Genomic DNA, 12754 nt, shown 5'->3' with positions numbered 1-12754 from the left:
AGCGGTCCTGGGTCTGCCGCACTGCTCACGCCAGTCGTCGTGGAGCGGTACTGGGTCTGCCACACTGCTCACGCCAATCGACGTGGAGCGATCCTGGGTCTGCCGCACTGCTCACGCCAATCAGCATGGAGCGGTCCTGGGTCTGCCGCACTGCTCACGCCAATCAGCATGGAGCGGTCCTGGGTCTGCCGCACTGCTCACGGCAATCAGCGTGGAGCGGTCCTGGGTCTGCCGCACTGCTCACGCCAGTCGTCGTGGAGCGGTACTGGGTCTGCCACACTGCTCACGCCAATCTGTGTGGAGCAATCCTAGGGCTGCCGCACTGCTCACGCCAATCAGCATGGAGCGGTCCTGGGTCTGCCGCACTGCTCACGCCAATCTGCATGGAGCGGTCCTGGGTCTGCCGCACTGCTCACGCCAATCGCCGTGGAGCGGTACTGGGTCTGCCGCACTGCTCACGCCAATCGTCGTGGAGCGGTCCTGGGTCTGCCGCACTGCTCACGCCAATCGTCGTGGAGCGGTCCTGGGTCTGCCGCACTGCTCACGCCAATCGTCGTGGAGCGGTCCTGGGTCTGCCGCACTGCTCACGCCAATCTGCGTGGAGCGGTCCTGGGTCTGCCGCACTGCTCACGCCAATCTGCGTGGAGCGGTCCTGGGTCTGCCGCACTGCTCACGCCAATTGACGTGGAGCGGTCCTGGGTCTGCCGCACTGCTCACGCCAATCTGCGTGGAGCGGTCCTGGGTCTGCCGCACTGCTCACGCCAATCTGCGTGGAGCGGTCCTGGGTCTGCCGTACTGATCGCGCCAGTCGGCGTGGAGTGGTCCTGGGTCTGCCGCACTGCTCACGCCAATCTGCGTGGAGCGGTCCTGGGTCTGCCGCACTGCTCACGCCAGTCGTCGTGGAGCGGTACTGGGTCTGCCACACTGCTCACGCCAATCGACGTGGAGCGATCCTGGGTCTGCCGCACTGCTCACGCCAATCAGCATGGAGCGGTCCTGGGTCTGCCGCACTGCTCACGCCAATCAGCATGGAGCGGTCCTGGGTCTGCCGCACTGCTCACGGCAATCAGCGTGGAGCGGTCCTGGGTCTGCCGCACTGCTCACGCCAGTCGTCGTGGAGCGGTACTGGGTCTGCCACACTGCTCACGCCAATCTGTGTGGAGCAATCCTAGGGCTGCCGCACTGCTCACGCCAATCAGCATGGAGCGGTCCTGGGTCTGCCGCACTGCTCACGGCAATCAGCATGGAGCGGTCCTGGGTCTGCCGCACTGCTCACGCCAATCTGCATGGAGCGGTCCTGGGTCTGCCGCACTGCTCACGCCAATCGCCGTGGAGCGGTACTGGGTCTGCCGCACTGCTCACGCCAATCGTCGTGGAGCGGTCCTGGGTCTGCCGCACTGCTCACGCCAATCGTCGTGGAGCGGTCCTGGGTCTGCCGCACTGCTCACGCCAATCGTCGTGGAGCGGTCCTGGGTCTGCCGCACTGCTCACGCCAATCTGCGTGGAGCGGTCCTGGGTCTGCCGCACTGCTCACGCCAATCTGCGTGGAGCGGTCCTGGGTCTGCCGCACTGCTCACGCCAATTGACGTGGAACGGTCCTGGGTCTGCCGCACTGCTCACGCCAATCTGCGTGGAGCGGTCCTGCGTCTGCCTCACTGCTCACACCAATCTGCGTGGAGCGGTCCTGGGTCTGCCGCACTGCTCACACCAATCTGCGTGGAGCGGTCCTGGGTCTGCCGCACTGCTCACACCAATCTGCGTGGAGCGGTCCTGGGTCTGCCGCACTGCTCACGCCAATCTGTGTGGAGCGGTCCTGGGTCTGCCGCACTGCTCACGCCAATCTGCGTGGAGCGGTCCTGGGGCTGCCGCACTGCTCACGCCAATCTGCGTGGAGCGGTCCTGGGGCTGCCGCACTGCTCACGCCAATCTGCGTGGAGCGGTCCTGGGTCTGCCGCACTGCTCACGCCAATCTGCGTGGAGCGGTCCTGGGTCTGCCGCACTGCTCACGCCAATCTGCATGGAGCGGTCCTGGGGCTGCCGCACTGCTCACGCCAATCTGCGTGGAGCGGTCCTGGGTCTGCCGCACTGCTCACGCCAATCTGCGTGGAGCGGTCCTGGGTCTGCCGCACTGCTCGCGCCAATCTGCGTGGAGCGGTCCTAGGTCTGCCGCACTGCTCACACCAATCTGCGTGGAGCGGTCCTGGGTCTGCCGCACTGCTCATGCCAATCTGCGTGGAGCGGTCCTGGGTCTGCCACACTGCTCACGCCAATCTGCGTGGAGCGGTCCTGGGTCTGCCGCACTGCTCACGCCAATCAGCATGGAGCGGTCCTGGGTCTGCCGCACTGCTCACGCCAATCGCCGTGGAGCGGTACTGGGGCTGCCGCACTGCTCACGCCAGTCGTCGTGGAGCGGTCCTGGGTCTGCCGCACTGCTCACGCCAATCGCCGTGGAGCGGTACTGGGTCTGCCACACTGCTCACGCCAATCTGCATGGAGCGGTCCTGGGTCTGCCGCACTGCTCACGCCAATCGCCGTGGAGCGGTACTGGGGCTGCCGCACTGCTTACGCCAATCTGCATGGAGCGGTCCTGGGTCTGCCGCACTGCTCACGCCAATCTGCGTGGAGCGGTCCTGGGTCTGCCGCACTGCTCACGCCAGTCGTCGTGGAGCGGTACTGGGTCTGCCACACTGCTCACGCCAATCGACGTGGAGCGATCCTGGGTCTGCCGCACTGCTCACGCCAATCAGCATGGAGCGGTCCTGGGTCTGCCGCACTGCTCACGCCAATCAGCATGGAGCGGTCCTGGGTCTGCCGCACTGCTCACGGCAATCAGCGTGGAGCGGTCCTGGGTCTGCCGCACTGCTCACGCCAGTCGTCGTGGAGCGGTACTGGGTCTGCCACACTGCTCACGCCAATCTGTGTGGAGCAATCCTAGGGCTGCCGCACTGCTCACGCCAATCAGCATGGAGCGGTCCTGGATCTGCCGCACTGCTCACGGCAATCAGCATGGAGCGGTCCTGGGTCTGCCGCACTGCTCACGCCAATCTGCATGGAGCGGTCCTGGGTCTGCCGCACTGCTCACGCCAATCGCCGTGGAGCGGTACTGGGTCTGCCGCACTGCTCACGCCAATCGTCGTGGAGCGGTCCTGGGTCTGCCGCACTGCTCACGCCAATCGTCGTGGAGCGGTCCTGGGTCTGCCGCACTGCTCACGCCAATCGTCGTGGAGCGGTCCTGGGTCTGCCGCACTGCTCACGCCAATCTGCGTGGAGCGGTCCTGGGTCTGCCGCACTGCTCACGCCAATCTGCGTGGAGCGGTCCTGGGTCTGCCGCACTGCTCACGCCAATTGACGTGGAGCGGTCCTGGGTCTGCCGCACTGCTCACGCCAATCTGCGTGGAGCGGTCCTGGGTCTGCCGCACTGCTCACGCCAATCTGTGTGGAGCGGTCCTGGGTCTGCCGCACTGCTCACGCCAATCTGTGTGGAGCGGTCCTGGGTCTGCCGCACTGCTCGCGCCAATCTGCGTGGAGCGGTCCTGGGTCTGCCGCACTGCTCACACCAATCTGCGTGGAGCGGTCCTGGGTCTGCCGCACTGCTCACGCCAATCTGCGTGGAGCGGTCCTGGGTCTGCTGTACTGCTCGCGCCAGTCGGCATGGAGCGGTCCTGGGTCTGCCGCACTGCTCATGCCAATCTACGTGGAGCGGTCCTGGGTCTGCTGCACTGCTCACGCCAATCGTCGTGGAGCAGTCCTGGGTCTGCCGCACTGCTCACGCCAATCTGCGTGGAGCGGTCCTGGGTCTGTCGCACTGCTCACGCCAATCTGCGTGGAGCGGTCCTGGGTCTGCCGTACTGATCGCGCCAGTCGGCGTGGAGCGGTCCTGGGTCTGCCGCACTGCTCACGCCAATCTGCGTGGAGCGGTCCTGGGTCTGCCGCACTGCTCACGCCAATCGACGTGGAGCGGTCCTGGGTCTGCCGCAATGCTCACGCCAATCGCCGCGGAGCAGTTGGCAAGAGGTTAAACTATAGAAGTTGGCGGCTGCCACACGATAGAAACCATGAGGAAACAGAGTGTGTCATGCAATAAAATGTCCCCGGCCATGCTAAATCACAGTACATGGCAATGCATGGCACGACTGTCTACAGGCCCATGACAGAGCTTTACCGTCAACAATCGGAGTCACTCTCACCATGCTGGCTTCACTTCACAAAGCATTACCGCATTCCGTAAAGCAGAAAACTGCTGATTTTACTGAACAGTTTGTGAAATGACAATTCACCAAGGCCGTTACCGCACGGAAAGCTGAAATTACCGAGCAGTGAGGTGAATTCCTGACTTGTGAGGCAAATACCTCAATAAATGTGAAGGTGTGAAGCAGTGAATTTGGACGTCAGAGATACCGCGGAAGTTTGAGTGCCGTCCAGAGCAACCATACTCATTCCAGCTGCAGGGGGCGCCGGAGGGCACCCAAATTCCCCCCTGTAGCAAATGGCATCGGGTGGGGGGAGGGGTCTGGGTATAGGCGTCAGGAAGGGGGGGAGGGGTCTGGGTATAGGTGTCAGGAAGGGGGGGAGGGGGGGTTGGGGTCAGGAACCATTACAATTATATAATTTACCGTTCACCGTAACAAAAACCTTACAGATAGCGACACCACAGATTAACATAAACGTCAAATTACCCGAGATCCAGATCCCCCGAGAAATCGAACTTCCCCCTCTGTGGCTCATGCAGGTTCCAGGGTACGTATCTGGGGGGACACAAGATGGAGATTTCACAGTTCAGCCAATAGAAATAGAAGAAATCACACAAGCCCGTCACATGATTCCTGATAGGGCCCTGCTGTAATGAGGGTCACATTTAGGGCAGCCTGGACAGGAGACATGTGTGCTTTGCTTGGCTGAGTGATATTGTGTTCACTCATTTATCAGTTTTCTCAGGGAAGCGTCTTTAATTCAAAAATACAGATTTTATTTCAAGTAATTACCGCTGAATCTGATACCTGAATCTATCCTGAAAGATAAGTGTGAGTTCACACACAATTCTGCAGTCATTTCTGTGCCGCGCAGAGGATAGCATGCCATTGCTGTGACATCACTTCCTTCACTGAACAAATCGGATCTGGTGACAGGAAGTGATGCATGGCAAATTCAGAAACTAACGTGCGCATGCGTGGTAAAATACGAAGAGAGCTTTGTGCAGGCATGTGGCTTTGCAATGAGGCCTACAATTAGAGGATCAGGGAGAAGCTAACTAAGGTGACTTGAACGCTGCATACAGCCTGGAACTAGCCAGATGCAAATATGCAAGAAGTATATTGTATTGTTTTTGCCTTCTATTTACATTTCAGGACACAACAAGCTGCTGCACTGTCTCATTGACATAAATAAAATTCTAGAGATGAGACGAATCCCAAATTTCCTCAAATCCGAAAAGATTCTCGAATCCTGTACGTAAGAATTGTGTGATGCATGTAGGAATAGCAGGCTTAGAATATACTATTGTAAGTCTAACTACTATTCTTACACAAAAGAGGGACACCGAGGAGCCCAATAGGGTGTAGTATGTAGTAGAAAGCAATTTTGCTATTTTTGCAGATGATACAAAATTGTGCAGAATCATCAACTCTCAGGGAGATAGTGTCATATTGCAACAGGATCTGGATAGGATGGCAGATGAAATTCAAATGTAAAGTCATGCATTTTGGTCGTACCAATGGTCTAGCACCATACAAAATAAATGGGAGACAGTTGGGGACATCAAACTTGGAGAAGGACTTAGGAGTACTCATCGACAACAAGTTAAATAATCGTACTCAATGCCAAGCCGCTGCAGCTAAAGCGGACAAAATTTTGGGATGCATTGAAAGGGAAATAAAAACTCGAGATGCTAGCATAATATTGCCCCTGTTTAACTCTCTAGTAAGGCCACATCTGGAATATGGAATTCAGTTCTGGGCACCACATTACAAAAAAGATATTGCAATCTTAGAGCAGGTGCAGAGACGAGCAACAAAATTGATACGTGGGATGGAAGGTCTCGCTTACCAAGAAAGGTTAGATAAACTGGGTTTATTTAATCTAGAGAAAAGATGCCTTAGAGAGGATCTAATTAACATGTATAAATACATCAGAGGGCAATATAATAGCTTGGCGGATGAGCTTTTTGTCCCTAGGCCTTCTCAAAGGACTTGAGGACATGATCTGCGCATGGAGGAAAAACGTTTTAGCCATTTCTTTAGGAAAGGGTTCTTTACATTAAGATGTGGAATGCATTGCCACAGGAAGTCGTTATGGCAAACTCTATACCTGCATTTAAAGGGGGCTTAGATGCTTTCCTTGCGTTGAAAGACATCCATGGCTACAATTACTAGGTTATGCCTAATGATGTTGATCCAGGGATTTTATCTGATTGCCATCTGGAGTCAGGAAGGAATTTTTTCCCTTTTGGGGCTAATTGGACCATGCCTTGTAAGGGGTTTTCGCCTTCCTCTGGATCAACAGGGATATGTGAGGGAGCAGGCTGGTGTTGTGCCTTCCTCTGGATCAACAGGGATATGTGAGGGAGTGGGCTGGTGTTGTACTTTGTTCTCTGGTTGAACTTGATGGAAGTATGTCTTTTTTCAACCCAAATAACTATGTAACTATGTAACTATGTACTAGTAGTAGAGGAAGAGATGATAGAGTAAATACAATATACTCACAAGCCAGGGGTAACACACAGGCAGCCACTGATGATGCAGGTGGGGAGATTAGACCTGACCCCACTCAGGATTAAGAAGTCGCTCTCCATAGATAGGAGAAAATGGGGACCCCCCACCCCCACCAAGGGGATGGACTTGTACAATGTTATAGGCGCCAATAGAATAAAAGTATCTAAAAATTAAAAAAATAGAGGCGTCAGTGGTGGACTTAGCTCCTCCAAGCAGACACAAGATAATATTGATGTAATATCAATAAGGCCTCTTGCACACTACATGTGATTCAGATATTTTATCTGATCCGATTTTTGATTAGGATTAAAAAACGTACTGCATGCTGCTACGTTTTTTAACCGGTATCATAAATCGGATGTATAAAAAAAAAAAATCGGAATTGCATGTAGTGTGCAAGAGGCCTAAAGCAGTTTATTTATACACTCCACAAGATCATACTATCTATGTATCTATGTATACTACCTGTATGTATGATATACTAACTATGTATCTATGTATCTATGTATAGTACCTGTATGTATGATATACTATGTATCTATGTATGTATGTATACTACCTGTATGTATGTATGTATGTATCTATGTATACTACCTGTATGTATGATATACTAACTATGTATCTATGTATCTATGTATAGTACCTGTATGTATGATATACTATGTATCTATGTATGTATGTATAGTACCTGTATGTATGTATGTATGTATCTATGTATACTACCTGTATGTATGATATACTAACTATGTATCTATGTATCTATGTATAGTACCTGTATGTATGATATACTATGTATCTATGTATGTATGTATACTACCTGTATGTATGTATGTATGTATCTATGTATACTACCTGTATGTATGATATACTAACTATGTATCTATGTATCTATGTATAGTACCTGTATGTATGATATACTATGTATCTATGTATGTATGTATACTACCTGTATGTATGTATGTATGTATCTATGTATACTACCTGTATGTATGATATACTATGTATCTATGTATGTATGTATAGTACCTGTATGTATGTATGTATGTATCTATGTATACTACCTGTATGTATGATATACTAACTATGTATCTATGTATCTATGTATAGTACCTGTATGTATGATATACTATGTATCTATGTATGTATGTATACTACCTGTATGTATGTATGTATGTATCTATGTATACTACCTGTATGTATGATATACTAACTATGTATCTATGTATCTATGTATAGTACCTGTATGTATGATATACTATGTATCTATGTATGTATGTATACTACCTGTATGTATGTATGTATGTATCTATGTATACTACCTGTATGTATGATATACTATGTATCTATGTATGTATGTATAGTACCTGTATGTATGTATGTATGTATCTATGTATACTACCTGTATGTATGATATACTAACTATGTATCTATGTATCTATGTATAGTACCTGTATGTATGATATACTATGTATCTATGTATGTATGTATACTACCTGTATGTATGTATGTATGTATCTATGTATACTACCTGTATGTATGATATACTAACTATGTATCTATGTATCTATGTATAGTACCTGTATGTATGATATACTATGTATCTATGTATGTATGTATACTACCTGTATGTATGTATGTATGTATCTATGTATACTACCTGTATGTATGATATACTATGTATCTATGTATGTATGTATAGTACCTGTATGTATGTATGTATGTATCTATGTATACTACCTGTATGTATGATATACTAACTATGTATCTATGTATCTATGTATAGTACCTGTATGTATGATATACTATGTATCTATGTATGTATGTATACTACCTGTATGTATGTATGTATGTATCTATGTATACTACCTGTATGTATGATATACTAACTATGTATCTATGTATCTATGTATAGTACCTGTATGTATGATATACTATGTATCTATGTATGTATGTATACTACCTGTATGTATGTATGTATGTATCTATGTATACTACCTGTATGTATGATATACTATGTATCTATGTATGTATGTATAGTACCTGTATGTATGATATACTATGTATCTATGTATGTATGTATACTACCTGTATGTATGATATACTATGTATGTATGTATAGTACCTGTATGTATGATATACTATGTATCTATGTATGTATGTATACTACCTGTATGTATGATATACTATGTATGTATGTATACTACCTGTATGTATGATATACTATGTATCTATGTATACTACCTGTATGTATGATATACTATGTATCTATGTATGTATGTATACTACCTGTATGTATGATATACTATGTATCTATGTATGTATGTATACTACCTGTATGTATGATATACTAACTATGTATCGATGTATGTATGTATAGTACCTGTATGTATGATATACTATGTATCTATGTATGTATGTATACTACCTGTATGTATGATATACTATGTATGTATGTATGTATACTATCTGTATGTATGATATACTAACTATGTATCTATGTATCTATGTATACTACCTGTATGTATGATATACTATGTATCTATGTATGTATGTATACTACCTGTATGTATGATATACTATGTATCTATGTATCTATGTATACTACCTGTATGTATGATATACTAACTATGTATCGATGTATGTATGTATAGTACCTGTATGTATGATATACTATGTATCTATGTATGTATGTATACTACCTGTATGTATGATATACTAACTATGTATCTATGTATCTATGTATACTACCTGTATGTATGATATACTAACTATGTATCGATGTATGTATGTATAGTACCTGTATGTATGATATACTATGTATCTATGTATGTATGTATACTACCTGTATGTATGTATGTATGTATCTATGTATACTACCTGTATGTATGATATACTAACTATGTATCGATGTATGTATGTATAGTACCTGTATGTATGATATACTAACTATGTATCTATGTATCTATGTATAGTACCTGTATGTATGATATACTATGTATCTATGTATCTATGTATACTACCTGTATGTATGATATACTAACTATGTATCTATGTATCTATGTATAGTACCTGTATGTATGATATACTATGTATCTATGTATGTATGTATACTACCTGTATGTATGTATGTATGTATCTATGTATACTACCTGTATGTATGATATACTAACTATGTATCGATGTATGTATGTATAGTACCTGTATGTATGATATACTATGTATCTATGTATGTATGTATACTACCTGTATGTATGATATACTATGTATCTATGTATGTATGTATGTATGTATGTATACTACCTGTATGTATGATATACTATCTGTATGTATGATATACTATCTGTATGTATGATATACTATCTATGTATGTATGTATACTATCTGTATGTATGATATACTATGTATGTATGTATACTATCTGTATGTATGATATACTATCTATGTATCTATGTATACTACCTGTATGTATGATATACTATGTATGTATGTATGTATACTATCTGTATGTATGATATACTATCTATGTATGTATGTATGTATACTATCTGTATGTATGATATACTATGTATGTATGTATACTATCTGTATGTATGATATACTATCTATGTATCTATGTATACTACCTGTATGTATGATATACTATGTATGTATGATATACTATCTGTATGTATGATATACTATCTGTATGTATGATATACTATCTGTATGTATGATATACTATCTGTATGTATGATATACTATCTGTATGTATGATATACTATCTGTATGTATGATATACTATCTGTATGTATGATATACTATCTGTATGTATGATATACTATCTGTATGTATGTATGTATGTATACTATCTGTATGTATGATATACTATGTATGTATGTATGTATGTATACTATCTGTATGTATGATATACTATGTATGTATGTATGTATACTATCTGTATGTATGATATACTATGTATGTATGTATACTATCTGTATGTATGATATACTATGTATGTATGTATGATATACTATGTATGTATGTATACTATCTGTATGTATGATATACTATGTATGTATGTATACTATCTGTATGTATGATATACTATCTATGTATGTATAGTATCAGTATGTATAATCTTGTGGAGTGTACAAATAAACGGCTTTATTGATATTACAACAATATTATCTTGTGTCTGCTTGGAGGAGGTAAGTCCACCACGGCCTCCTCTATTTTATAACTTTTTAGATACTTTTATTATTTTGCCTCCTCTGTACTCCTATTAAACACTACTCTTTCACGAATCACACAATTCTTATGTACAGGATTCAAGATTCACAAGAATTGAGAATCTTTTTGAATTCGGATTCGAGGGAATTTGTGATTAGTCCCATTTCTAATAAAAACTGTAGTTTAAGACTTTCTGTACAGAAAACTATAAAGGAACTTCAGACAATTTCTTAGTAGGACTACTACTATATGCACCTATGTTTATCTCATTATGTTACAGGTCATTTCATGTATGCTTTCATTTTACCTGTTCAATAAAGGCGGCGATACACTTACTGTTTTTTCCCATTGATATCTGTCAGATTTGATCACTGTGATCAAATCTGTTAGAAATCCATGCTGCAAATGATGCCCAATTAATCGAAATTGGTTGATTGCATGGGACGCAAGATGTTTTTGGAGACATTGGCTACAGGAAAACAAATTCCAAATATCCATGAAATGTTTTTCTCCTATGTCTGTGGGCTTAAAGTGCATTTCCAAGCAAAGATAAAAATCCCTCAGCAGACAGTATTTGTGTGTGTAATGTAAACTTTACAATGTGTGTGGTAAATTTATCAACTCGGCAACAATAGAGCAACAGTCAGCTCATGCCTTTGGTTCCAGCCAATCTGATCTGCAAGTGTAAACTCTTTCTCATAGAGCCTCATAGCGGTCAGCTGGAACATCAGAGACTTGTGTTCAGTGATCAGGCTGGCAGAGGGGAGGGGAGGCAGCTATACAAATGAGGGAGGAATGAAGCCACTCCCTCTGCTAATTACATGCAAATATTTACTGATGGGAACTGCCAGAAAACACAGAAGCACAGCTTCCACATACAGATAAGCAGCTCTGCTTGCTTTATAGGCACTGTACAGGCTTTACAAGCTAGTCAGAGGTTTTCCATATAGCTGTGTGCCTTCAGTGGGTGGGAATTGGGGTTTCTCCATCCATAACTCTTCCTGAGACATCAGTCAAGGCAAAGGAGTGGGATGTAGGTGATACCCCTTGTTATTCTGCCTCTGCCAACCTGCTGAGCAGGAACTGCCGACTCTTATGAAAAAGCTACACTTGGTAGAGTACCTAGAATGACCTAGCACTGCTCGTTGTCCTCACGAACACCCCAAAAACTTTAAAGTATGCAAACCACTGCGTCTGCGTTGCCGTGTCCTCGCTCCTGCTGATGTCACCAGGAGTGTACTGTGCAGGTCCAGTATGGTCTGTACCTGCACAGTACACTCCTGGTGACATCAGCGGGAACAATGACACGGCAACGCCGGCACTATATAAAGTCTGAAATTCCAGAAGGGAACTGGAGGCGGGGCCGAAGCATCGGTGAGTGGCTGCGCGGGCGCAGGATGTCTGCAAGGGGGCGGAACATTGGTGAGTGGCTGCGCGGGTGCATGATGTCTGCGGGGGACCATTAGAAGCCCCGGGTAAGTTCAACTCATTTTCCCTGACCCCCCTACATTATCCCTTTAAACTGCCACAACATCATTAAAGGGAAGGTTCAGGGAGGGATGTAAAAAAATAAAAATCAATTTCCACTTACCTGGGGCTTCCTCCAGCCCATGGCAGGCAGGAGGTGCCGCCGCTCCGCAGGCTCCCGGTGGTCTCCGGTGGCCGACCCGACCTGGCCAGGCCGGCTGCCAGGTCAGGCTCTTCTGCGCTCCAAGGCCCGGCACTTCTGCGTCCCACGCGGGCGCGATGACGTCATCGGACGTCCGCCGGGCTGTACTGCGCAGGCTTGGAGCGCAGAAGAGCCCGACCTGGCAGCCGGCCTGGCCAGGTCGGTTCGG

At 46.2% G+C, this 12754-nt stretch overlaps 1 protein-coding gene across 2 annotated transcripts in view; it reads right to left on the bottom strand.

The window, feature by feature from the left end:
* Positions 1-12754, bottom strand: part of GLB1L2 (galactosidase beta 1 like 2) — a 93463-nt gene that overhangs the window by 36007 nt on the left and 44702 nt on the right. For both annotated transcript variants that reach the window (XM_068238797.1, XM_068238798.1), the window contains exon 3: positions 4677-4745. In XM_068238797.1, the coding sequence (XP_068094898.1) occupies positions 4677-4745 (69 nt within the window). The remainder of the gene's footprint in view (positions 1-4676; positions 4746-12754) is intronic.

The sequence above is a fragment of the Hyperolius riggenbachi genome, chromosome 6, assembly GCF_040937935.1.
Source record: "Hyperolius riggenbachi isolate aHypRig1 chromosome 6, aHypRig1.pri, whole genome shotgun sequence".
Taxonomy (NCBI): Eukaryota; Metazoa; Chordata; class Amphibia; order Anura; family Hyperoliidae; genus Hyperolius; species Hyperolius riggenbachi.
The sequence above is the reverse complement of the archived record's forward strand: the minus strand, read 5'-3'. Positions and strand labels throughout refer to the sequence as shown.